The following is a 23,122-nucleotide window of genomic DNA, read 5'->3' on the forward strand; positions in this document are numbered from 1 at the left end:
GGCTAGGAAAATCGAGTGAAAGGAAAAACATATACATCCCTGTGAGGTGAAGATGTATGTGGCCGGTACGTGGCATGTAGAATTAGCACGTAGGCCATTTTGATACCAATGTACTTTCAAACGATATCAACGCAACACCTTATAAAATTTGTCGGGAGTCACCAGGCGTTAGCGAGACTTAATCCGAACTGTGCCGTTGAGAAATGACAGCACTATCAACCTAGATGCCACAATTTGTGTGAACCGACCAATGACGTTGTTGATGAGTTTTCAAGGGATGGTTCACTAGATTCGGACATAAGAAACGTAGGAATGAAGAAAAAAGGTGGTTCAAGACGATATGTGAAAACTAATTTAGGAACCGGGACTAGCGGAACGTACTGTTCCGCCAGCTTGAAGCGCGAACTTGTTTGTTCCATTTCCCGCCGTAGCCGAATATCAACGTTATACTATTGAAGGTCCCTTCGCGCCAGACCCACTTCCAAGGTTACGCAAGCCCAATCCACCATCTGCACCGTGTATGCGGGAAAATACTGTCAGTGAGCGGGTGGGCTTGAGAGGTGAAACGGGGAGAAAAGCGGCAGAGGACGGAGGCGAAGAGTCCTCATTGCGTGATTATCTTGGAGTTGGATGGGATGACTTCTCTGCAGGGACCGGATTTGGGTGAGCAGTGAAAATAGATACAACGCTATCGCAGATAGCTGTATCTAATGGACCTGCCAGTTCATGTTGGCGCTGAATGTCAACCCCTGTTGCGCCCAATCGTGTCCCGTCATCCCATCAAGACAATGAACACCCCTGGTGCCTAAAATCACAGGTTCTTTGTATCCCGGTACTATAGACAAAGATGCGATAGATGTGGTGTTCATTAATAGGCAGCTTTTTTGCCTTTTTGCTATGTTCTGGGAACCACGAAATCCATACAGTTAAAGTAACGCTGTGCAAGTTCGAGCCGGCCACCTGTTAGGACCGCGAACCGGTGTTGCAGCACAGTAGGTGGAAGTGGGCGCACGAAACGCGTGAGGGTATCACCAAAAGGTTGCTTTAGAATTAAACCCCTCCTGCAAAACCTGGGCATTTGGCCAACGATGGGAGTGTTAAAACAAGACACTGGTGCAGAATCTATCGTACGCCACTGTGATATTGAAGTCATAGTTGTTCCCTGATGTCAATCGGACGGAACGCGCGTCAAGAGGCAGAGTGCGCATGTGAGGCGATGGCGCGACAGGAAATTAGCTCTATATACTAAATAGGTCATTCAATGCTTCATCACTGCTCTGCTCAAGCCGAATGCCATTCCCAACCCCACCCGCTTCAGACGACCTTCGTTAGACCACTGAAGGCGTAAGTTCGAAAGCCCACGCTGCAGTATGATACACACACACCTCGACTCAATGGAAGCTTACATCGAAGGGTATGTAGCGGTCATACCGATTAACTCCGGGAGGATATAAATCCAATATGCCATTGAACGTTCGTCCAGAGCTGAGAGCAAACGGTGTCGATACCGTTGAACAGAAACAAGCCCAATGCACAAGGCAATTTCGATCGGGCGGGTGGACCCCTTCTCCCTCACAAAGAAAGATGATTGCGAATTGAGGATGCGATTAATGGTTATGCACAGGATCCTATGTATCCGATCATTCATTGGCAACTGGATCGGGCTCAGTCATTTTCATTTTAGCTCGGGTGGCTTTCTTTCTCACGCTGTCCGATTCGTCCGCTTGCTCAGCCAGCTCCTCGGCCATGCTACTCTCTCTGCTGCCATGCACCGGGGCATTTGTTAATGCACTTCGTGCAACGCGACCTTCTCACTCATTCTTCCAAAGCTCAGGTGTTTCAACCGTGAATGAAGGCTCGCCATACTCTCCTCGCCACCCTGATCCGAATACGGAAGCTGTGAGTCGATTTGCCGCACTGCCCTAGGCTTTAACAGTCGATACTTGGCTAAGTATTTCCTCGTGAGTCAGGGTCTCCATATACATGCAATCCTTGTCCTAATCCGTTCCATATGCTAACTTTCCGAATGGTAGGACTCGTATTCTTTCAGCTTATCCTATATTGAGTACTGGTGAAATATATATTAGGCAGTAATATCGAAGCGGTGTGAAAAGCAATCTTAAGAGCACGGTTGCTCTCATGCTGCGGCAAGGTGATTATCATCATCAATAATTGCAGTAACACTCAACGAGTGCAGCGGTCACTCAGATGTGATGCCGAGCCTCAAGGGCTCGCTGCAATGCGACCAGATGATTAGATTACCCTGGGATGATCATGCAAGAGTAATTTGTCTTCCTCCCGACGATGTTGAAATGCACCGGTCCATCGTCATTAGTGTACGCAGAGACGATCCACCCTGATGTAATGATGTGCATATTTCAACGTCCGTGAAGACTGCTGTCCCCGAGACAACTACTGTCACTCAGCTGACTAACAACTACAATGAAAGCGGGCCATGGACAGGTAGAGGTGCTAAACAATTTGGCTAATATCAACAACGATTGGTGCTTTCATACGGCCCTGAACCAAGAATCGTGTCCCATCCTTGCTAGCACGGGGAAAGTAGATGAAACCTTCATCCCCTATCACTCGATCTCCATACCATTCTTCTAGCCCGTCAAGGTGCCCCATACTAAGAGTGATTGGATGATATTGGATTGGGAGAATGAGTTTCAATGTATTATCAAGCAATAACTTCAGTTTAGGGGTGCTGACCAGTGCTTGACGAACTTTACGAGGTCCCGTCGCTAGCAGAGCTATTGCTTGCCGTGAGAGCAGCATGCTGCCACGCCACAGCGACTCCAGCGACTCCAGCCACGATTTATCTGAATCAAGCTTCACCCCAGAGCCCCATGTACGAGCGATATCATCCTCTGAGTCCTCAATGGCCCCACTGGTAATGTATGGGCGGTACGGTGTTACACCTGTAACAAAAGCTCCGAAATCCAATAGGCGACGATGAATAATGAATTCGCGTGACTCTGTCGACCAAATGAACGCCTGGTTCTGATCACAAGCGATAACGTATTGTGCTCCAGGAGACAATTCAAGTGAGAGGCCGTAAGAGTGGTGAGTTGGAGTAGTAGTAGGTATAGAACCAGGAGACGAAAGAAGGTGAATGGATGGCTCCCCCAAAACATACAAAATCGACACACTTTCATACCAGTTGGGACCAAGATGCCGTGGGAGTCGTATGACGAATGATCCATTGTCCGCTGCCACAGTGACAGTGGGATAATGCCCACTGGGGAGCGTGTCAAGCTTCAGGGGCTGTGAACCGTGGTCGAAGATGAATACATTCCCTTCATTATCTTCGGTAGCAATCCTGTGCCTACCAGAGATAAACTCGATCCACACTGGGGGACTATACGAGTCACATTGGAATCGAGTGATGGAATGCTGCTGATCAATGTCAACGACTTCAATGCCACCATTTCCGAAGCCAAGTGCAATGTGACAACCATCTTTGGAGATTGCTGCAGAAGTCACTGTGCCTTCACGAATATCGGGATCAAGAAATTCAGCCTTGTAACCCTGCTGCTCCCTTGGCAACCTCCTTAGCTTTGTCTCCATAATCTTCCGAGCACTGAGTGCATGCTCGCTTAACGGAATCAGATGACCAGCGAACTCTCCGGAAATGCTGAAGATCCGAACAGGATCAGAAAGATGACTGTATGATTTGAAGAGTAGGGATGAGGTTGGAGTGAAGGGGAGCATGGAGCGAAAAATTTGCCACGGATAAAACACTTTGGTTTTGGGCAAGTGGCTGGGGTGGACAGTTACCCGAGGTAGGGCAGGAAGATGATACCGGTCAACTACATATTCGTTCACTCTCCCGGCTTCTCTTAATAGTTGAGTTGAACCGTAATCATTATTCTGGAATAAAATGATGTCGCATCATTCAAATCATCAGAATCCATGAGTAAAAACTTACATTAGAGTGAAGGAACTTAATCTTATCCAGCAACGTGAATTCACCCTGCAACAGCACGATGAACCAGAGTAGATTATGGGTGAGAAAGTGATCAAACTCCTGCTGCAGTTCATTGGAGTCTTGCGAGAATAGCTTTGAAGAGTCCAAATGGTTGAACAAGTATTTGACGGCATATTGGATATGCTCAGGTTGCCTCTTCCGCTGAAATCTCCTCCACTTCTTCTCGTCTCCTAAGGGGCGATTGGTGGGTATCGCCAATCCCCTTAGGAATCGAAGGAGCGGTAACCCCAGGAAGGACCCATCCTTATCGATAAAGAAAGGATGGTCGCACGTGCCACTGATCGGATGCCCCACGATGAACTCCTTCGCTGTTGCATGATAAAATTTGGGCCGCCCTTCTCCTGTTGAAGGAAGATCAACAATTGAACCAATTGGTCTTAAAGTTGCATAGACTTCATCCTCCGTAATTCCCAAAAGCTGCGCAATGGAATGCAAACTCAACGGTTCCCGCGCCACAGCAATCGTTCCCACTACAAGGCGGTAATTTTCAATCACATTTGGACGAACAGGCGACGATTCCAGCGTATAGGCCCGCCGCAGTATTCGCAGGTACTCCGAATTAAGATCAGTCGGCGCATCCATGAGATTTCGGAAGTAATCAAACTCCAATTTGAGTGTCGCACCGAGTTCAGTTCGATCGCAGATTTCGCGTATGCGCAGTGAAGCAATAATGGGCAATTCACGACACGCTGAAGTGAAAGTGTCGAGATCCATTTCTGATGGTTTCCATGAAGATTCGGAGATGCAGTCTTTAAGCCCCTTGTCCACCATGCGGCGGATTGTGTGAAAAGTCTCACTCTTGTCGATCGTGTTAGTATCTTCGCACAAAATGACATGACCCTTCGATTGAGCTCGACTCCAAGCCCGAATAACCTGTGTCTCTGGACGAGAGCTGACTAACACGGCAAATGAGGAGGGTAGATCATGCAGCTTTAGCACAAGCTCCATTAAACTCTTGAGTGTCATAGGATTCCCACACTCATCTAAGCCATCTAGTATGATAACGAAGCGAATCCTGCCAGAAGGCAGCATTTCTATCACATCGCGCATTGGTTCGATGATCAAAACGCTCATTTGTTTATCCAGTGGGAGACTCTTAACAAAGCCTGAAGATGGCTGCCGAAGGTGTTTGACAAGTGACATCTTGAAGTCTTCGTTGAAGACTGCGAGTTGGTACGCAAGGGTGGAGGGAAAGTGTTCAATGGAATTGAGGCCCGTTCCTGCTTGGTTCTTATCCCAGAAGAACGACGCCGCCAGGACAGCCTCGCTGTTGAGGGTGGACGCAACGCTCATACAAATCGCTGTCTTCCCAGTACCCGGAGGCCCACGCAACCAGGTAAATCGATTCTCGGGGATCTTGAGATGCTCCAGCAGCGATGCTTGTATCTGAACCCGCGTCCGTTCGAGACATTCCGACTTGCTCTTAACACACATGTATTCGGCAGCGACTGGCTTGAGTCTCGAAAGTTCAGCTGAAAGTTGTGTCAAATAAGGAGTTCAACTGCATGTACGGGAAAACATACACTGGACTGACACACGTTCCGCACGAAGTAGAATTAAAGTTGATATTCTTAGCTGGAGAGAACACAATCGATCAAATTCCAAACACTCCAATAACACTAAAGTTGACGAACCTGGAAACGAGAAATAGCATCATTCAGGCAGCTCTTCATGTTACTTATTTGTTGTGTTATGTCAGGCGCTCGGATAGCCCTCGTTAACAGATTTTTTCGCTGGATTGATTCAACTTCCTCTACTCGTTTTTTCAGGGCTCTACAAGAACATGTTAAGATAGGCAGATAGAGTACGACGAGGAACTTACGCATGGAAATCCCATGTTAGATTTCCCAGTTCGGGGGGAATCTCGCCAGTCCATTCCCGGAGGGGCTGAAACACCGAGTCGTGCACTTTCTGGATCACAACATACAACATCTTCATGTCTTCAGTGTTTCCGGTGATACTCTGGGTCAATGTAACAGGATCAGATGCATTGATGCGATCACCAAAGGAACTCAGGGTGCCGTGCCCTACCTCGTAGGTATTCATCCACGCCAGGAGCGTGTTCGGAATCTGATAAAGATTGGGTATAGGTGCGAGTTTAAGAGCGGTGGCAGAAGTTTGAAGAAGAAGTTTGATGGCTTCCATAATGGGCTTCTTTCGGTCACCATGTGAGCCGGTCGCCGCCGCTGATGATAAAGATTCTATGCATAATAAAGGGCCATCGCCTGTTGACCCTGGCTGCTCAGCAGACACAGCGCCCGTTTCGTACATGGCTTGTGGGTCGGTCCTTGAAGGGGCAGTCTCTTCAGAGGGGAGGTGAGAGTGTGATAGCCGTGAATTATAAGGAGATGACTGCGGGGACGTGGACAGTTTGGCGCGTTGTGTAGTTGATTTGTCTCGATTGGGATTGGGACTTCGCCGCCTTAGGACCCATCTAACAAATCGGTCTCGGAGAGAGGACGGCGGCGTAGGCATAGACGACGGAGAAACTGCATGAGACCCAGCCTCTCCGTCCCGAGTTACCTGGGGATTGGTGATATCGATCCTGGGCGCTTGAAATAAGGACCTGGAAGTGTGTAATGGTTGCGGATCATGGAGCGAGAGCTCGGGAGCAGGAGACTTCGCTTTCGAGCGCCAAGAGAAAAATAGCAACGGGTTTTTGCGAGACATCGTAGTAGTGTGGACGACAGCGCAGGGGCGAAAGACGTGCTCAATTCTCCCACATGACGGCAAGAAACAAAAGTCCACCACCTATGATGCACGCTAAATCGAGAGAAGGAAATGAAGCAGCACCGCGGTTGTTGTCTTGTTTGGTTTGCTGCGCATATAAGATCCTTTCCGCTCGCAGGGCACCAGGACAGAGAGTGCCCAGAAAGGCATGGCTTATCCATAGCTGGTCATTGGCGACCGTGACATTAAGAATGTTGTTATGACTAACCCGATATGGATATAGCGCTCGGCGGCTGCACTCGTGTTCTAGCAAGGGACTACAGATGAGACCAAAACTTATCGACAATAGGCATGAAAGCAATAAGTCGTGTGTATGCGCATGTCCGGTGTAAGGGTGAGTATGGGATGCTGCATGTCATGACTTGTGTTCCTACACCAGGAGACCCACAAGGACACACTGCCGCATGGCGCACTGGGTGGTACACAGTATCAGGATACTGTACTAGCATGACCAACAACCGGTAACGCGTAACGCGAGGGTCTTGGATTGAATTGAAAATTAATACAACTGAATTGATTGGCAGCCTCCGGCAACTCCCGGAGGCCGTGGGAACCGGTTGTTGGTCGTGCTAGCACAGTAATTGCTTCGCCCGATATGGACATTCCGGAGGGAGGACGTGTGGATAAAGTTCTGTCGTGGGTGCGGAAGTGCTGTCGACCAGGGTACGAGCTGGGAAGATGAGAAATGGGGTGGGCAGAAGTGAAGGCGCCTATCTTCACTCCCTGATTACCTAGGGGAAGCGAGTCGAGTGGATTGAGAAAGTTTCTAAGTGGACCAAATGTCGAGTGAGCAGTAAAATAGTAGCTTGGGTGGTCCATCTTCCCGAAGACAATAAACGCCCTTAGTACGAGCTCCTTATATCCTGATGCTCGACAATCCACGTGTATCCACACGGAAAGCTGCAATGGTGTTGTCACTGGTGGCCAGGGAATGCACTTTTTGGAAGCAAATTCACCACATACGTATCTTGTCATGTTTTGGCGGTACGCACACGACCCTACATATCTGATCATCCAATACTAGCAACTGAATCGAGCTGAGTTCTTTGCATTCTCGTCTGCGTTATGTTCTGTTGTTGAGAAAACGACATGAGACCCACGTTACGTAATGCATCATGAATAGCGATCCTACCCACATAGATCGGTCATCATTGGTACGAACTTCACCTCAACCCTAATATCTATGTTCGAAAAGGAACGCCATTCCATGAAACGTCCTACTGTGCATCTTCTTTCTTGGCCAGCTGGCCTTTCCGATTCGGCTCGTTCTCGTGCTATCCAACTAGCTGTGCACCGGAGCTTCGCCCAGTGTGTTAAACCATTCTCCTAACGTTTCGGTGTTCTAGCCGTGAATAAAGGCTCGCCGCGTCATGCACTCCTCTCTTTTCCGCCGCAGAAGCAATGAGTTGATTTGAACCGCCGGGTACCCCGACTCGGAGGTGGTACGCATGGGATCGCGGTGGGCCTGACCAAAAAAGCACCATTGCTGCGCCGTCCCAAGCTTCAGCGGCCCGTTCTTGTCTGAGTCACCATCTTTATCCGCATGCCAATCCATGTTTTAACTCGTTCCATATGATCACAATATATTCGACCGCTGGGCTGGAGGTTAGCTTGTTCCATCGCCGTTTGACGACCTCTGCTTCCATCGCCAGAATTCACGCCTCACGGATTGCGACAATTGCATTTCATCGTTTGGTTCGTCTCTCACTTGGCACACTACACGGCACACTACCTCAATCTGTCACGGGATTGGCGTATTAACACGTCCTTGTTTCTTCCCTCGCCCTCCGATAGTTGAGCCCATGATTTGAGTACGGATGCAATATATGTTGGACGACTCGGGTGGTATCGAAGGAAGCACTCTCGGTAGCACACTTGCTCTACTGCTCTAATAGGAGTGATTGTCATCGTCAATAATTGCAGTAACACTCAACGGGCTAGCGCTGCTGAGCTTCAAGGACATGCCATACTAGATGATAACACAAAAGTAAACATAGCGATTTCCTCTGATGATTGATGCAATCCGCTAGTCAGTTATTCTCGCTGCTATTTATGGAGGCTATCTATCCTCATGGAGTGGTGTACATGTCTCAGCTTCGTGAAAACTGCAGTTCCTGAGACAACCACAACGCAGACCACGGCGGCAGTACAAAGAAAAAGCTCATGGACATGCTACACAATTTGGCTGATGTCAACAACGATCGGGGCTCTCATACGACCCTGAACCAAAAACCGCGTCCCGTCCTTGCTAGCATGCGGAAAGTAGATGAAATCCTCATCCCCTATCACTCGATCCCCATACCACTCGCGGGGGTAATCATTATTAAGAATGATTGGGTGATATTCAATTGGGAGAATGAGTTTCAACGTGTTGTTGAGCCATAATTCCGGGTTAGGGGTGCCGATCCGCGCTCTATTCAGAGAGTAAGCCTGACGCCGCGCCAGTACCTCCAATGAGTGCGTGTGAGGCTGCGACTCCAGCCACAATTTATCCAAGTCGCGCTCCACCCTGAAGTCCCCTATATTATCAATGCCATGCTCCGAGCTGAGAGTGGGGGGCCGCCTGGCCCCACTGATGATGTATGTGCGGGAGGGAATGGCATGAGAGGTAAAAGTCTCGGAATCTGGTAGGTGATGACTAGCAATGAACTCGCGCGACTTTGTTGACCAAATGAAAGCACGGTTTGCATCGCAAGCAACAACGTATCGCCCTCCAGGGGATAGCTCCACTGTGAGACCAACAGGAATTGGTGGGGGACGAGTTGGAACAGCGGTAGGCATGGAACTGGGAGAGGAAAGAACGTGAATGGATGGCTCCCCCGAGAGGTACAGGATCACCACTCTTTCTGGCCAGTTGGGACCAAGATGTCGTGGGAGCCGTACGATAAATGACGCGTCATCCGCTACAGCAGTGACAGGGGGACGATGCCCAGAGGGGAGGGTACCAAACTTCACAAGTTGTTTATTCCAATAATCATAGTGGTTGATAATCTGACTAGCGGGTTGCAGACTGTGGTCAAAGGTAAATACGTTACCCTCATCATCTTCGGTAGCAATCCCATGGCTATTAGGGATAACAATCCACACTGGGGGACTGCGCGAGTCACATTGGAATCGAGTGAGTGTGTGCTGCCGATCAATGTCCACAACCTCAATGTCGCCATTTCCAAAACCGAGTGCAACCTGACGGCCATCTTTTGAGATTGCTGCGGAAGTCACTGTGCCACTACGAATATCACGATCACGGTATTCAGCTTCATAGTGGATTACCTCCAGACCCTCCCTATCAATCTCCTTTGGTAACCTCCCTAGCTTTGTCTCCATAACCATCCGAGCACTGAGTGCATGCTCGCTCAACGGAATCAAATGACCAGTGAACTCTCCGGAAATGCTGAAAATCTGAACAGGATCTGAGAGATGATGATATAGTTTGAAGAGTGGGGATGAGTTCGAAGTAAAGGGAAGCATTGATCGAAAAATGTGCCAAGGATAAAATGTCGTGAGAACCTCAGGCTTGAGAGCGTTCCCTCGATATCGATTATTGACGTATTCATTCGCTCTCTTGGCTTCTCTTAAGAGTTCGGTTGAATTATGATTCTAGAGTGCAACGATGTTATATTTGTAGTTTAAACGAGCAGAATTCCATGAATATAAACCTACGTTGGATCGAAGTAATTCATCCGGCAATGCGAATTTACCGTCCGAGAGCGCAATGAAGATAAGGAGGTTCTGGGTAAGGAAGCGATCAAATGCCTGCTGCAGTTCGTTGGAGTCTTGCAAGAGCAGCTTTGAAGTATTCAAGTGGCTGAACAAGTACTTGACAGCATATTGGACATGTTCCGGTAACTCCCGACCCAGGAATTCCTTCCACCTCTCCTCATCTCCTAAAGGATTACTGATGGCCATCATGTAGTCACGCTCGAAGGTGCCCTCTAGAAATCGAAGGAGTGGCAACCCCAGGGAATACTCATCTGTACCAATAAAGAAAGAAGAATCACCTGCGTCACCAATTGCTTGTCCCGCAATAAGCTCCTTTGCCGTCGCACGATAAAATTTGGGCCGCCCTTGTCCTGTTGAGGGAAGATCTATGATCGAACTGATTGGTCTCAGAGTCGCATAGACCTCTTCCTCCGTAATTTGTAAAAGCTTTGCAATTGAGTACAAACTCAATGGTTCTCGCGCCAAAGCGATCATCCCCACCACAAGGCGGTAATTTTCAATGACACTTGGACGAATGGACAGTGAGTCAGGAAAGTAGGCTCGCCGGAGTATTCGCAGGTACTCCGAATTGAGATCAGTCGGCGCATCGATGAGATCCCGGAAGTATTCGAGCTCTGGTACCCTGTTCAGTCCGAACGCAGACCTCACGTATGCGCAGCGAAGCTATAACGGGCAATCCGCGGCACGCGGAAGTGAAAGCGTTGAGATCTTCCTCTGATGGTTGCCATGATGATTCGGAGATGCAATCCTTAAGCCCCTTATCTACCATGCGGCGTATTGTGTGAAAAGTCTCATTCTTGTCGATCTTGTCGGTGTCCTCGCATGGAATGACATGACCCATCGATCGAGCTCGAGCCCAAGCCTGAACAACCTGTGTCTCTGGACGAGAGCTGACCAACACGGCAAATGAGGAGGGCAGATCACGAAGCTGTAGCACGAGTTCCATTAAAGCTCTAAGTGTTCCGGGGTTCCCGCACTCATCCAATCCGTCTAGGATGATAACGAAGCGATTCTTGCCAGAGGATTGCATTTCTATCGCATCGCGCATTGGTTCGACGATCAAAGTGCTCATCTGTTTGAACAGAGGAAGGCTCTTGATAAATCCTAAAGATGGCTGCCGAAGATGTTTGACGAGCGACGTCTTGAAACCTTCACTGAAGCTTGCAAGTTGGTGCGCAAGGGTGGAAGGAAAGTGTTCAATGGAATCGAGGCCCGTACCCGCTTGATTCTTATCCCAGAAGAACGATGCCGCCAGGGCATCCTGAGCATCGAGGGTAGATGCAATGCTCATAGAAATTGCCGTCTTTCCAGTACCGGGGGGGCCACGCAACCACACGAACCGAGTCTCCGGGGCCTTAAGAGACTCCAGAAGAGAGGCTTGTGTCCGGACCCGTGTCCCTTCAAGACATTCCGACTTGCTCTTGACATATATGTATTCGGCAGCCACTGGCTTGAGTCTCGAAAGTTCGGCTGCAAGTTGTGTCGAATAACGAGTTTCAGTCCGTGGACAGAAAAACATACATTGCACCGACAAACGTTCAGTACGAAGCAGAGTTAAAGTTGATATTCTGAGCTACGGAGAACATGTCAAAGTCCAAACACCTGAGTAGCACTGAAGTTGACAAACCTGGAACTGAGAAATAGCGTCATTTAGACAGTTTTTCATGCCACTTATTTGCTGTGTTATATCTGGCGCTTTAATAGCCCTCATTGGCAGATTTTTGCACTGGACTGATTCGATTTCCTCTAGTTGTTTTCTAAGGGCTCTGCAAGAACATGTTGGAGTGAGCGGATAAGAATGCGACGGGGGCGAGGAACGTTACGCATAAAAATCTCGCGATAGATTTTCCAGTTCGGGGGGAATCTCGCCCGTCCACTCCTGGAGGGGTTGAAGCACCGAATCCCGCACTTGCCGGATCACGATATGCAATTTCTCCATGTCTTCAACGTTGGTGGCACTCTAGGTCGACGGAACAATACCAAAGACGTTGATACGATCCTCATGGAACTCAGGGTACCAGGCATACCTCGTAAATATTAATCCATGCCAGGAGTGTGTTCGGAATCTGATCGAGTTGTGGTATAGGAGCGAATTTAAGGGCGGCGGCAGAAGTTTGAAGGAGAAGTTTAATGGCATTTAGGGTGGTATTCTTTTGGTCGGTCGCCGCCGCCGATCCTGCTTGAGGTGATAAAGACTCTATACGACTCTTGGTCCATCGAGAAATTCGACGCAGAAGGGATGGGGACGCTTCCAAATGATCAGAAGCATCGGGGGAAGGTGGCACGGACGTAAACGGCGGAGAAGCAGCACGAGATCCAACCTCTTCACCAGTGACTCGGATATCAATCTGGGGCACTTGAAGTAAGGTCTTCGAGGTGTGCGACAGTTGCGGATCATTGGAAGAGGGCCCAGGTGCAGGGACCTTTGCCTTCGGACGTCGAGAGGGAGATGGGGATGGGCGTTTGCGAGACATCGCAATAGTGTGGAAGATGGCGCAGAAGGGGAATAATGAAGCCGGGAAGAGGCACTCGATCCCCTCACACAAAAGCCTTGCAAGCTCGAATGATGATATATACGATGGTGAGCAAGGAGCAGACCTTGCACCGAACATGATGCACACTCAATTGAGACAACAGTGGAGTAAGTATAAGGAAAATTAATCCGCTTTCGCTTGACCATGATTAAAATATTACAATTATACGGTTGCCGAGCAGGGCCAGGTCAAACGTTCGCATCAAGGTCTTAAGTCACGTGACCTAGACATTTTTTGAGCTCACCGCTACGCGTGTTTAACGGCTTCGGCGCTGTTGAAAACACAGTAGGCATCACATCAGACTCGTACCCAGTCGTTTTCACTCCGTGGACACGCGCACGACACTGCAATGTGGAAATGTGACTACGTGGCTTTTGGGTTCAATGTAAAGTCACGTTCTGCTTTCAATACAAAGAGTCACATGCTACTCCGACAATTTGCGCGCGAACACTTCGACTGGTACACATTGGTAGTAGCAGCACACTTAGGCATTTGACGCGATCTCAGAAAACAATTCTGATCCTCATGTGAAACGTGTCGCGCGCAAATTGTCGGAGTAGCATGTGACTCTTTGTATTGAAAGCAGAACGTGACTTTACATTGAATACAAAAGCCACGTAGTCACATTTCCACATTGCAGTGTCGTGCGCGTGTCCACGGAGTGAAAACGACCGGGTACGAGTCTGATGTGATTCCTATTGTGTTTTTAACAGCGCCGAAGCCGTTAAACACGCGTAGCGGTGAGCTCAAAAATGTCTGGGTCACGTGACTTAAGACCTTGATGTGAACGTTTGACCTGGCCCTGCTCGGCAACCGTACAATTATGAGTAAGATACCAGTGCAAAGATTCGCAACTGCTTTGATCGGGCTCACCACAAACCCCCTGTATTACTGTGAGAGAACTAGCGGACAATAAGCGCTAAGTAAAGTACACGATCTCTCAGTAACGAGTAGTCGCGTAAGAAGAAGGTAGACCTCACCTCAGTTCACGAGAGTAGAACTGAGGGAAGCAAGAAAAGGTTGCGTCCAGTGGCTTTTAAGCCTACAGCGACGTCGATCTACAAGAAAGACAAGAAAGGAATAAAGGAAAATCTCTGGCGGCTGCAGGTCCGTGCGCCCAAAATATGGGACGTCGATATTCCTTCCTAACTTCTAACAATTACGAAGTCATAGAGGCTGGAGTCCTGCCTGACCACTACGACATTCGGGGTCGCGGGAGAATGTCGAACGGCATCTACCGACCAGCACGCGCACGATCCTGGGCTTAATCCATTGCGTTCCCGTCTGCGCTGTGTTCTGTCGCCGAAAGGGATAACAAAGTATCTGCCAATCGTCTACTTGTGGTGTTCTGTTTAGTATCTCCTCGCGGGTCATCTCCACATGCCAATCTATGTTCTGACTCGTTCCGTGTTGTCTAATCAGCAGCTGGACCGGAGCTAGGTTTGTCGCAACGGGCGACATCGCATGGTTTAACAGCCTCTGTTTTCATAGCCAGAATCTGCAGATATTACACATCCATTCATTGCTGGTTTGGCCGGTTTTTCTTTCTTAGCACTTGGCGCACCTGTTGACGTATGACCTACCTTTCCAACACCACACGCTTCGGCACCGACTCTATGTCCATCTGCCATGAGTCTAGCGTATCATGGCTTTGTGCCTTCCTCTCTCATTCGAATGAATAGAACTCACAAGTTCTCCAACTCATCCCATGCATCAAGACCGGTGTACTATATTTTGGGTGGTGATGCCAAAGCAGAATCGAAAGCACGCTCGACGGCATGGTTCCTCTAACGCTGTAACAGGGGTGATTGTGATTGTCGATGATCGCAGTAGCACTCACCGAGGGTGGCGGCGTCTATTTGTTGTGGTACAGCTGGGCCTCGGACTTCCCGCAATGCGACTAGAAGAGTACTTCTCCACACCGGTCGATGAGCAAGAGTTATTTGTCATTGAAACGCACCAGTGTTCATCTATCCCGCTTCACAGTGCACCGTGCAACCGCGACCTTCATATATCCAGTGCTCTCATTCTTCTGAAATATACACGTTTCATCCCCGAATAAAGACTTTCCACACTGTCCCCTCTCCACCTGCCCAAATCCGGAAGATTTGAAACGCTAGGTGGTACTAACTCGGAGTCGGTACCCATGCGTTCGCGATGGGTCTAACCAACACTATGGTTGCACCCCGCTCAAGCTTTAGTGGACCGCCCCTGTTCATTCCCTTATGAACCATTTTCACATGCCAATCTATGCTCTGATTCGTTTCATGTGGTCTAATCAACGCCTGGGTCGGAGCTAGGTTTGTCGCATCAGGCGATATCGCAGCCTCCGCTTTCATGGCTAGAATCTGCACACATTAACATCCATTCATTGGTGCGTATCAACGCCCATCCCCACCGATCGTGACGGCTCGCGTAGCCGGTTTTTTCTTTCTTAGCACTTGGTGCACCTGTGATCTACCTTCCCAACACCACACACTTCGGCACTGGCGCTATGTCCATCTGCCACGAGATTAAGGTATCATCATGGCTTTGTGTCTTCCTCCACCACCCAAATGATAAAACTCACAAGTTTTTCAACCCCTCCCATGCATCAAGTACTGGTGTAGTATATTTTGGGCGGTGATGCCGAAGCGGAACTGAAGGCATTCTCAACAGCATGGTCCTCTAATGCCGTAACAGGGGGTGATCGCCATCGTCGATGATTGTAGTAGCACTCAACCAGAGTGGCAGCATCTCTTTTGGCACAGCTGGGCCTCAGACCTCCCACAATGCGACTAGAAAAGTATTTCTCCACTGCGCCGGTCGACGAAGCAGGAGCTATTTGTCCAGCCCAGTGCATTCCTTCCGACGATGATGAAATGCACCAGTGTTCGCAGACACTACTTATCTATCCTGTACGTCTAAAGGTTGTGGTCCCCAACTACAATGCGAACTGTCACCCAGCTAACCAACGAATACAAAGAACGGGAATCATGGACGTGTACAGAGGCCCTAAATGATTTGGCTAATATCAATGACGATTGAGGCTCTCGTGCGGCCCTGAATCAAGAATCGTGTCCCGTCCCTGCTGGCACGAGGGAAGTAGATGAAATCTTTACCTCCCATCACTCGATCCCCATACCATTCATTTCGCCTGTCACGGGGGTTCATACTGAAAAGGATTGGATGATATTCAATGGGGAGAATGAGTTTCAATGTGTCATTGAGCCACAATTTCGGGTTGGGGGCGCCGAGTAACTCTCGATACTCTCGAATGTATGCTAAACGCCTCGTCAAACTTATTGAAAGTCTGTGAGACAGCGACTCGAGCCACAGTGAATCCAAGTCACCCTCCACCCTGGAATTCTGCATATGAGGGATACTATCCGTCCACGCCAAAATGTCCCCACTGATGATGAATGGGCGGTAGGGTGTTGCACCAGTAACAAAAGTTGCAAAACGTAGGCCTAGGCGATGACTAGCAATGAACTCGCGTGACTCTGTTGACCAAATGAAGGCGTGGTTTGAATCACAGGCGACAACGTATCGTGCTCCTGGAGAGAGTTCAAGTGTGAGGCCGCAAGGAATGGTTAGGGGTTTGTCTGGGACAGTCGCAGGAACAGATCCAGGAGAGGAAAGAAGGTGATTGGATGGCTCCCCCGAAACATACAGGATCGCCACACTTTCGTACCAGTTGGCCCCAAGATGTCGTGGCAGTCGTATGATGAACGATCCATTGTCCGCCACCATAGTAACAGGCGGATACCACCCACTGGGGAGGGTACCAAGCTTCAGAAATGGCGAACCGGGGTCGAATATGAATATGTTTCCCTCATTGTCTTCAGCAGCAATCCGGTGGCAACCAGTGATGAATTCAATCCACACTATGGGACTGTGTGAGTCGCATTGGGATCGAGAAATGGCGTGTTGTTGATCAATGTCAACAACTTCGATGTCACCGTTCCCAAAGCCGAGCGCGACGCAAGCACCATCTTTTGAGATTGCTGCCGAAGTTACTATACCATTACGAATACCAGGATCGATAAATTCCGCTTCGTGGTCGGTTGACCCACTCCTCTTTGGTAACCTGCTTAGCTTCGTCTCCATAACGTTTCGAGCTTCGAGCGCATGCTCACTTAATGGAATTAAATGACCAGTGAATTCTCCGTAAATGCTGAAGATACAAACAGGATCCGAGAGATGGTGATAAAATCCGAAAATTGGGGGTGAGAAGGGAAGCACCGATCGAAAAATGTGCCAAGGATCAAATGAATGGCTGCCATCACGAGCGCTTGTGTTGCCTACTGAAGAGTGACGTCCGAGCTGAAAACTGTATTCAAGGATGTATTTGTTCACTCTCTTGGTTTCTCGTAGAAGCTCGATTGAACTGTGGTTCTAGAGTGAAATAATGTTATGCTATTGAGAATCAGCAAACCCAATGAATACCAACTTACATTATATCGAAGTAATTCATCCGGCAATTCGAATTCACCGCACGAGAGTACCATGAAGGCAAGCAGGTTATGGGTAAGCAAGTGATCAAACTCCCGCTGCAATTCACTGGAGTCTTGCAAGAACAGCTTTGAGGGATCCAAGTGGCTGAATAAGTACTTGACAGCATATCGGATATGTTCGGGTCGCTCCTTCTTCTGGAAGTCCTTCCACTTCTCCTCGTCTCCTAAAGGACCTTCGGTAGGCATTGCTAATTCATTCCGCTCGAAGATACCCCTCAAAAATTGAAGGAGCGGCAACCCCAAGAAATACCCATTCCTATCACTGATAAAGAACGAATGATCACCTGCATCAATTGGTGCTCCCAAATTGAACTCCTTCACCGTTGCATGATAAAAATGGGGTTTCCCCTCTTGTGTTGAAGGAAGATTGACGATGGAACTAATCGGTCTCAGAGTCGCATGGACTTCATCCTCCGTAATTCCGATGAGTTGTCCAATAGAATACACACTCAATGGTTTCCGTGCCGCAGTGATTGTCCCCATTACAAGGCGGTAATTTTCAATTACACTCGGACGGGCAGGTAGCGAGTCAAGAGTATAGGCTCGCCGCAGTATTCGCAGGTACTCAGATTTGAGACCAGTCGGAGCATCCATGAGGTTCCGGAAGTAATTAAACTCGGATTTGAGGGTGGCACCCCGTTCAGTCCGAATGCAGACCTCACGTATGCGCAGTGAAGCTATAACGGGCAATTCACGACATGCCAAAGCAAAGGCGTCAAGATCTTTCCCCGACGGTTTCCACAATGATTCGGAGATGCAGTCCTCAAGGCCCTTAACTACCATGCGGCGTATTGTGAGGAAAGTCTCACTCTTGTCAATCATGTCAATGTCTTCGCATGGAATGACATGACCCATCGATTGAACTCGAGCCCAAGCCCGAATAACCTGCATCTCCGGACGAGAGCTGACCAACACAGCAAATGAGGAGGGCAGGTCATGAAGCTTCAGTACAAGCCTCATTAAAGTCTTAAGTGCTTCAGGATTCCCACACTCATCTAAGCCGTCTAGGATAATAATGAAGCGACCCTCGCCAGAAGGCAATATTCCCATCACATTACACATTGGCTCGATGACCAAAGTGTCCATTTGTTTATCCAGAGGAAGGCTCTTGACAAAGCCTAAATATGGTTGCCGAAGGCGTCTGACAAGTGACATCTTGAAGTCCTCGTTGAAGACTGCCAGTTGGTGCGCGAGGGTGGAAGGAAAGTGATCAATGGAATCGAGGCCTGTTCCTGCTTGGTTTTTATCCCAGAAGAACGACGCCGCAAGGGTACCCTGACTGTTGAAGGTGGATGCAACACTCATACAAATTGCCGTCTTCCCAGTACCAGGAGAACCACGCAGCCAGGTGAATCGATTCTCAGAGGCCTTGAGACGCTCCAGTAGAGATGCTTGCATCTGGACCCGCGTCCGTTCAAGGCATTCCGACTTGCTCTTGACATACATGTACTCGGCGGCGACTGGCTTGAGTCTCGAAAGCTCGGCTGATAACCGCGTTGAATAGAATGTTCGAGCCCATGTACGCAAGACATACACTGCACCGACAAACGCTCGGTACGAAGCAGAATTAAAGTCGATATTCTGAGCTGCAGTGAACAGGGTAAATGAAGTCCCAAAGATCTGAATAACACTGAAATTGACAAACCTGGGAGCGATAAATGAAATCATTTAGAGAATTCTTCATGTAATTTATTTGTTGTGTGATATCAGACGCTCGAATAGCCCTCTGAAGCAGATTTTTGTGCTGGACTAATCTGATTTCTACTACTTGTTTCTTCAGAGCTCTGTGAGAACATGTTCGAACGAGCGAATAAGAATGCGATGAAGATAGGAAACGTACGCGTGGAAATCTCGTGTTAGATGTTCTAGTTCGGGGGGAATCTCTCCGGTCCATTCCCGGAGGGGCTGAAGTACCGAGTCCCGAACTTGCTGGATTACAACATACAACTTCTCCATGTCTTCGACGTTGCTGGCGACACTCTTTTATCGACATGGCAAAATCAGAAACATCGATAACGTCATCAAAGAACTCAGGTTGCCACACATACCTCGTAGGCTTGAATCCAGGTCAGAAGCGTGGTCGGAATCTGATCGAGATTTGGTATAGGAGCAAACTTAAGAGCAGTGGATGAAGTTTGAAGGAGGAGTTTAATGGCACCCATGATGGTCTTCTTTCGGTCTTCATATGAGTCTGTCGCCTCTGCCGATGCCACCGGCGCTGGTAACGACTCTATGGATGATGAACAGCCAACGCCGCCTGTGTCCCCTGGCCGCCCAGGGGACACCGCGCTCTTCTCATGGATGGCATGTGGGTCACGCCTTGAAGGGGTATTGTTACGGTTCTCGAGGGAGAGTGATGGTCGCAAGTTATCAGGGGATAGTTGAAGTGAAGTATCTGCTATAGACCGTTCAGGACCATATGTAGTTGGTCTGTCTCGATTAGGACTCGGGCTTCGCCACCTCGGGACCCATCGAGCAAGTCGACCTCGGAGAGATGAAGACGGCGGCATAGACGTAAACGACGGAGGCGGAGCACGAAATCTAGCCTCTCCGTTCTGAGCTATCTGGGCATCGGCAAGACCAGTTTTGGGCGCTTGAAGTGGGGACCTCGAAGTGTGCAAAGGTTGCGGATCATGGAGAGGGTGGTCGAGAGCAGAAGACTTCGCTTTCGAACGCCGAGAGGAAACCAAGTTTTTGTGGGACATCGAAGTATTGCGAACGACAGGAACGGAATAATGAGGCTGGAAATAGGTGCTCAATGCTTTGATCACCCATCATTCACACGCAATTGAGAAGAGGAAATGAACCAGCGGCGCTGCTGTTGTCTTTTCTGGAAACATAAGAATCTATTTGCTGCGGACATTCGACCCTTTCCACTCCCGGATAGGAATGGCCTAGATAGGCATGGCTTATCCAGTCGCTAGCTAGTCATACTAGAGAATTCACTGGCGGAAAACCAACAATTGCACAGCCGGGCACACGCGGCGGCATAGACTTAAGCGCACTTGCTGTCTTGGGAGGTACAAGCGATCAAGGGTGTGACAATTAGATGAAGATCCGTTGTATGATGTGTAGGCACGGCGGTGCGGCGGGGACACGAAGGGAGCATCAGATACACAGGAGTGTCGTATGTTTGATCCTGACGTGGGACTCACAAGCTAGTTATAGTTTGAAAGTCCATTCGCCCAAGCTGTAAGGGACCAATGCAATGCGGTATCCCGCTGGAACTACTTAGCCGATGAGGCCACCCCTCCTGGCCAGTATGCGGGCCACATTGTCGACAATTTGAATGGAGTATTTTATTGAGGTCAGCCGGTGTACATCATTGAATTGGCGGCTCGCTCCGAGAGAATGTCAATATAATTTGCATTTGAGTGTCGCGATGCAGGACTGGAGTCCTGCCTCTCGTACGACAGAAGCAATCGCCCGCGGTCCCTGGCCCAATCCATAAGGCAATGTCAGTTACGCTAGATGGAGCGCAGAGAAGGACGATTGTTCCTTCCTATCGGTGATTGTGAATTGAGAATGCGTTTGTGCCGCCCTGTAATTCCAGATTGTACACTACCGGTATTCACATGATCCTATGTAGTTCATCATCTATTGGCAACTGGATCAAACCCATTTACATTCTAGTTTTCCGTATGACGGAGAAGGGTTGCGATGTTTACTTCAGTTATCGACGTCGGAGCCCCACACCAGGTTCCGGCGGTCTAAAGTAAGCTCACCAGTTCGTGATGTGAACTTTCTACTTTACCAACGACCAGGGAAAAGGAATGCCATACCGGGGAACCTTCTACGCACATTCTTCCTTGACAAGTTAGCCTTCTCTCTCACGCTTTCCGATTCCCATTTCCCATCGTCTGCCTTAGTTTAGCCAGCTCGTTTGCATACTGCTCTCTGCACGTATGTCCACCTGGCCATGCATCGGGGCAGCTAATTGTTAATGCTTCATTCAGCCCGACCTTCACGTTAAGAGCACTCACTCTTTTGGAGCTTAGGTATTTTAACTGCGTATGAAGGGTTACCGTACTCTCCTCTTCCTCTCCACCCTAATTCAAATCCGAAAGCTACGAGTCGATTCAAAACACTGGGCAGGGGCCTCTACTCGGAGTCCGTAAACTACCCATGCAATCCTAACCAACCACCATTGGCTACAGCCTTAGCAATTCACTCATGTTTATTTCCTCGCGAGTCATGAATCTTCATTTACATGCCAATCCATGTTCCAATTCGGTCTAGCCAACAGTTGGGCTAGATTTAGGCAGGTTCGTCGCATCTGAGATCTCAGGGGCACGTACCCCACTCACAAACCACGACAATTGTGTTTCATCATTTGGCCAGTCGTTTGTTCTTAGTTCCCAATGCACCCATCGACGCATAACAACACGACCCACCCTGACACCGTCTCCACCACAACGACTTTGTTCCCTCCGCCCTAGAACTCGTGATTTTTCCAACTTATCCCCTATATCGAGTACTGGTGAAATATATGTTAAGCAGGGATATCGAGGCGGCGTAAAGAACAACCTCAATGGCACGTTTGCCAAGCCGTAGCAGGCTGATTGTCATTTCCGATGATATCGATCACAGTAACACTCGACGAGGGTAGCATGTCTCCCAGATTTGATGTGCCATTGCGAGGCCTCAAGGACTCGCCCAATGAGACCTGGACGATAAGGCGGGAATAACTTGACAACTTTAACCCATTCCTCCCGACAATGATGAAATGCACCTGTCCATCGTCTTCATTAGTGTACGTAGATGCAACCCATTCTGATGGCATATTTTGAGGCTTTTACTATTCCCGAGACAACTACAACGCAAACTGACTAACAAGAACAAAGAATGTGGATCATGGGCCTGTAGAAGTGCTAAGTGATTTGGCTAATATCAACGACGATAGGGGCTCTCATACAGCCCTGAACCAAGAATCGCGTCCCGTCCTTGCTAGCACGGGGAAAGTAGATGAGATCTTTATACCCTATCACTCGATCTCCATACCAGTATTGCCCGTCAAGGTGCCCCATACTAAGAATGATTGGATGATATTGGATTGGGAGAATGAGTTTCAATGTATTATCGAGCAATAATTTCAGTTTAGGGCGGTTGACCAGCTTTCGACGGACTTGACCGTGACGGCGGTGACGGATATATTCTGTGGCTGACGGAAGTTGTGAGCGTCTATGAGACAGCCGCTCCAGCCACGATTCATCCGAATCGATATTCACCCCAGAGCCCCGTGTACGAGGGATACCATCCTCCGAGTCCCCAATAGCCCCACTGGTGATGTACGGGCGGTATGGTGTTACACATGTAACAAAAGCTGGGAAATTCGATAAGCGATGACTAATAATGAACTCGTATGACTCTGTGGACCAAATGAAAGCCTGGTTCTGATCACAAGCGACAACGTATCGTGCTCCAGGAGACAATTCAAGTGAGAGGCCGCAAGAGTGGCGAGTTGGAGCAGTATGTGTCAAACGAGGACAGGAAAGAAGGTGAAGGGATGGCCGCCCCGAAACACACAAGATCAACACACTGTCGTACCAGTTGGGACAAAAATGGCGTGGAAGTCGTACGATGAATGATCCATTATCCGCTGCCACAGTGATAGGGGGATAATGCCCGCTGGGGAGCATACCAAGCTT

At 48.9% G+C, this 23,122-nt stretch overlaps 6 protein-coding genes across 6 annotated transcripts; all 6 read right to left on the bottom strand.

Moving 5' to 3' along the window:
- Positions 1–3,183: 3,183 nt before the first annotated feature.
- EI90DRAFT_1020586 (uncharacterized protein) lies at positions 3,184–5,860 on the bottom strand. Its single transcript, XM_039051397.1, has 7 exons — positions 5,817–5,860; positions 5,629–5,767; positions 5,518–5,569; positions 4,792–5,446; positions 3,935–4,710; positions 3,336–3,876; positions 3,184–3,270 (listed from the first exon to the last, which is right to left on the bottom strand). Exons 4-7 carry the CDS (start codon positions 5,426–5,428, stop codon positions 3,257–3,259), a joined length of 1,968 nt encoding a protein of 655 aa, XP_038916121.1. The 5' UTR covers positions 5,429–5,446; positions 5,518–5,569; positions 5,629–5,767; positions 5,817–5,860; the 3' UTR covers positions 3,184–3,256.
- A 1,076-nt stretch (positions 5,861–6,936) lies between these two features.
- On the bottom strand, positions 6,937–7,935 carry EI90DRAFT_1020327 (uncharacterized protein). The gene is made up of 3 exons (XM_039051392.1): positions 7,861–7,935; positions 7,688–7,794; positions 6,937–7,624 (listed from the first exon to the last, which is right to left on the bottom strand). The coding sequence occupies exons 2-3, from the start codon at positions 7,736–7,738 to the stop codon at positions 7,154–7,156; spliced, it is 522 nt and encodes a 173-aa protein (XP_038916122.1). The 5' UTR covers positions 7,739–7,794; positions 7,861–7,935; the 3' UTR covers positions 6,937–7,153.
- A 652-nt stretch (positions 7,936–8,587) lies between these two features.
- Positions 8,588–11,242, bottom strand: EI90DRAFT_1020545 (uncharacterized protein). The gene is made up of 3 exons (XM_039051395.1): positions 10,723–11,242; positions 10,385–10,608; positions 8,588–10,321 (listed from the first exon to the last, which is right to left on the bottom strand). The coding sequence occupies exons 1-3, from the start codon at positions 10,916–10,918 to the stop codon at positions 8,897–8,899; spliced, it is 1,845 nt and encodes a 614-aa protein (XP_038916123.1). The 5' UTR covers positions 10,919–11,242; the 3' UTR covers positions 8,588–8,896.
- Positions 10,635–12,178, bottom strand: EI90DRAFT_1020470 (uncharacterized protein). Its single transcript, XM_039051394.1, has 3 exons — positions 12,072–12,178; positions 11,966–12,012; positions 10,635–11,914 (listed from the first exon to the last, which is right to left on the bottom strand). The coding sequence occupies exons 1-3, from the start codon at positions 12,092–12,094 to the stop codon at positions 11,019–11,021; spliced, it is 966 nt and encodes a 321-aa protein (XP_038916124.1). The 5' UTR covers positions 12,095–12,178; the 3' UTR covers positions 10,635–11,018.
- On the bottom strand, positions 11,966–13,187 carry EI90DRAFT_1020445 (uncharacterized protein). The gene is made up of 3 exons (XM_039051393.1): positions 12,472–13,187; positions 12,072–12,404; positions 11,966–12,017 (listed from the first exon to the last, which is right to left on the bottom strand). The coding sequence occupies exons 1-2, from the start codon at positions 13,054–13,056 to the stop codon at positions 12,264–12,266; spliced, it is 726 nt and encodes a 241-aa protein (XP_038916125.1). The 5' UTR covers positions 13,057–13,187; the 3' UTR covers positions 11,966–12,017; positions 12,072–12,263.
- A 3,656-nt stretch (positions 13,188–16,843) lies between these two features.
- Positions 16,844–19,240, bottom strand: EI90DRAFT_1020559 (uncharacterized protein). The gene is made up of 4 exons (XM_039051396.1): positions 19,120–19,240; positions 17,415–19,060; positions 17,097–17,355; positions 16,844–17,035 (listed from the first exon to the last, which is right to left on the bottom strand). The coding sequence occupies exons 2-4, from the start codon at positions 18,918–18,920 to the stop codon at positions 16,977–16,979; spliced, it is 1,824 nt and encodes a 607-aa protein (XP_038916126.1). The 5' UTR covers positions 18,921–19,060; positions 19,120–19,240; the 3' UTR covers positions 16,844–16,976.
- Between the last annotated feature and the right edge of the window lie 3,882 nt (positions 19,241–23,122).

The sequence above is a fragment of the Cantharellus anzutake genome (assembly GCF_015039405.1).
Source record: "Cantharellus anzutake strain C23 chromosome Unknown EI90scaffold_23, whole genome shotgun sequence".
Lineage (NCBI taxonomy): Eukaryota > Fungi > Basidiomycota > Agaricomycetes > Cantharellales > Hydnaceae > Cantharellus > Cantharellus anzutake.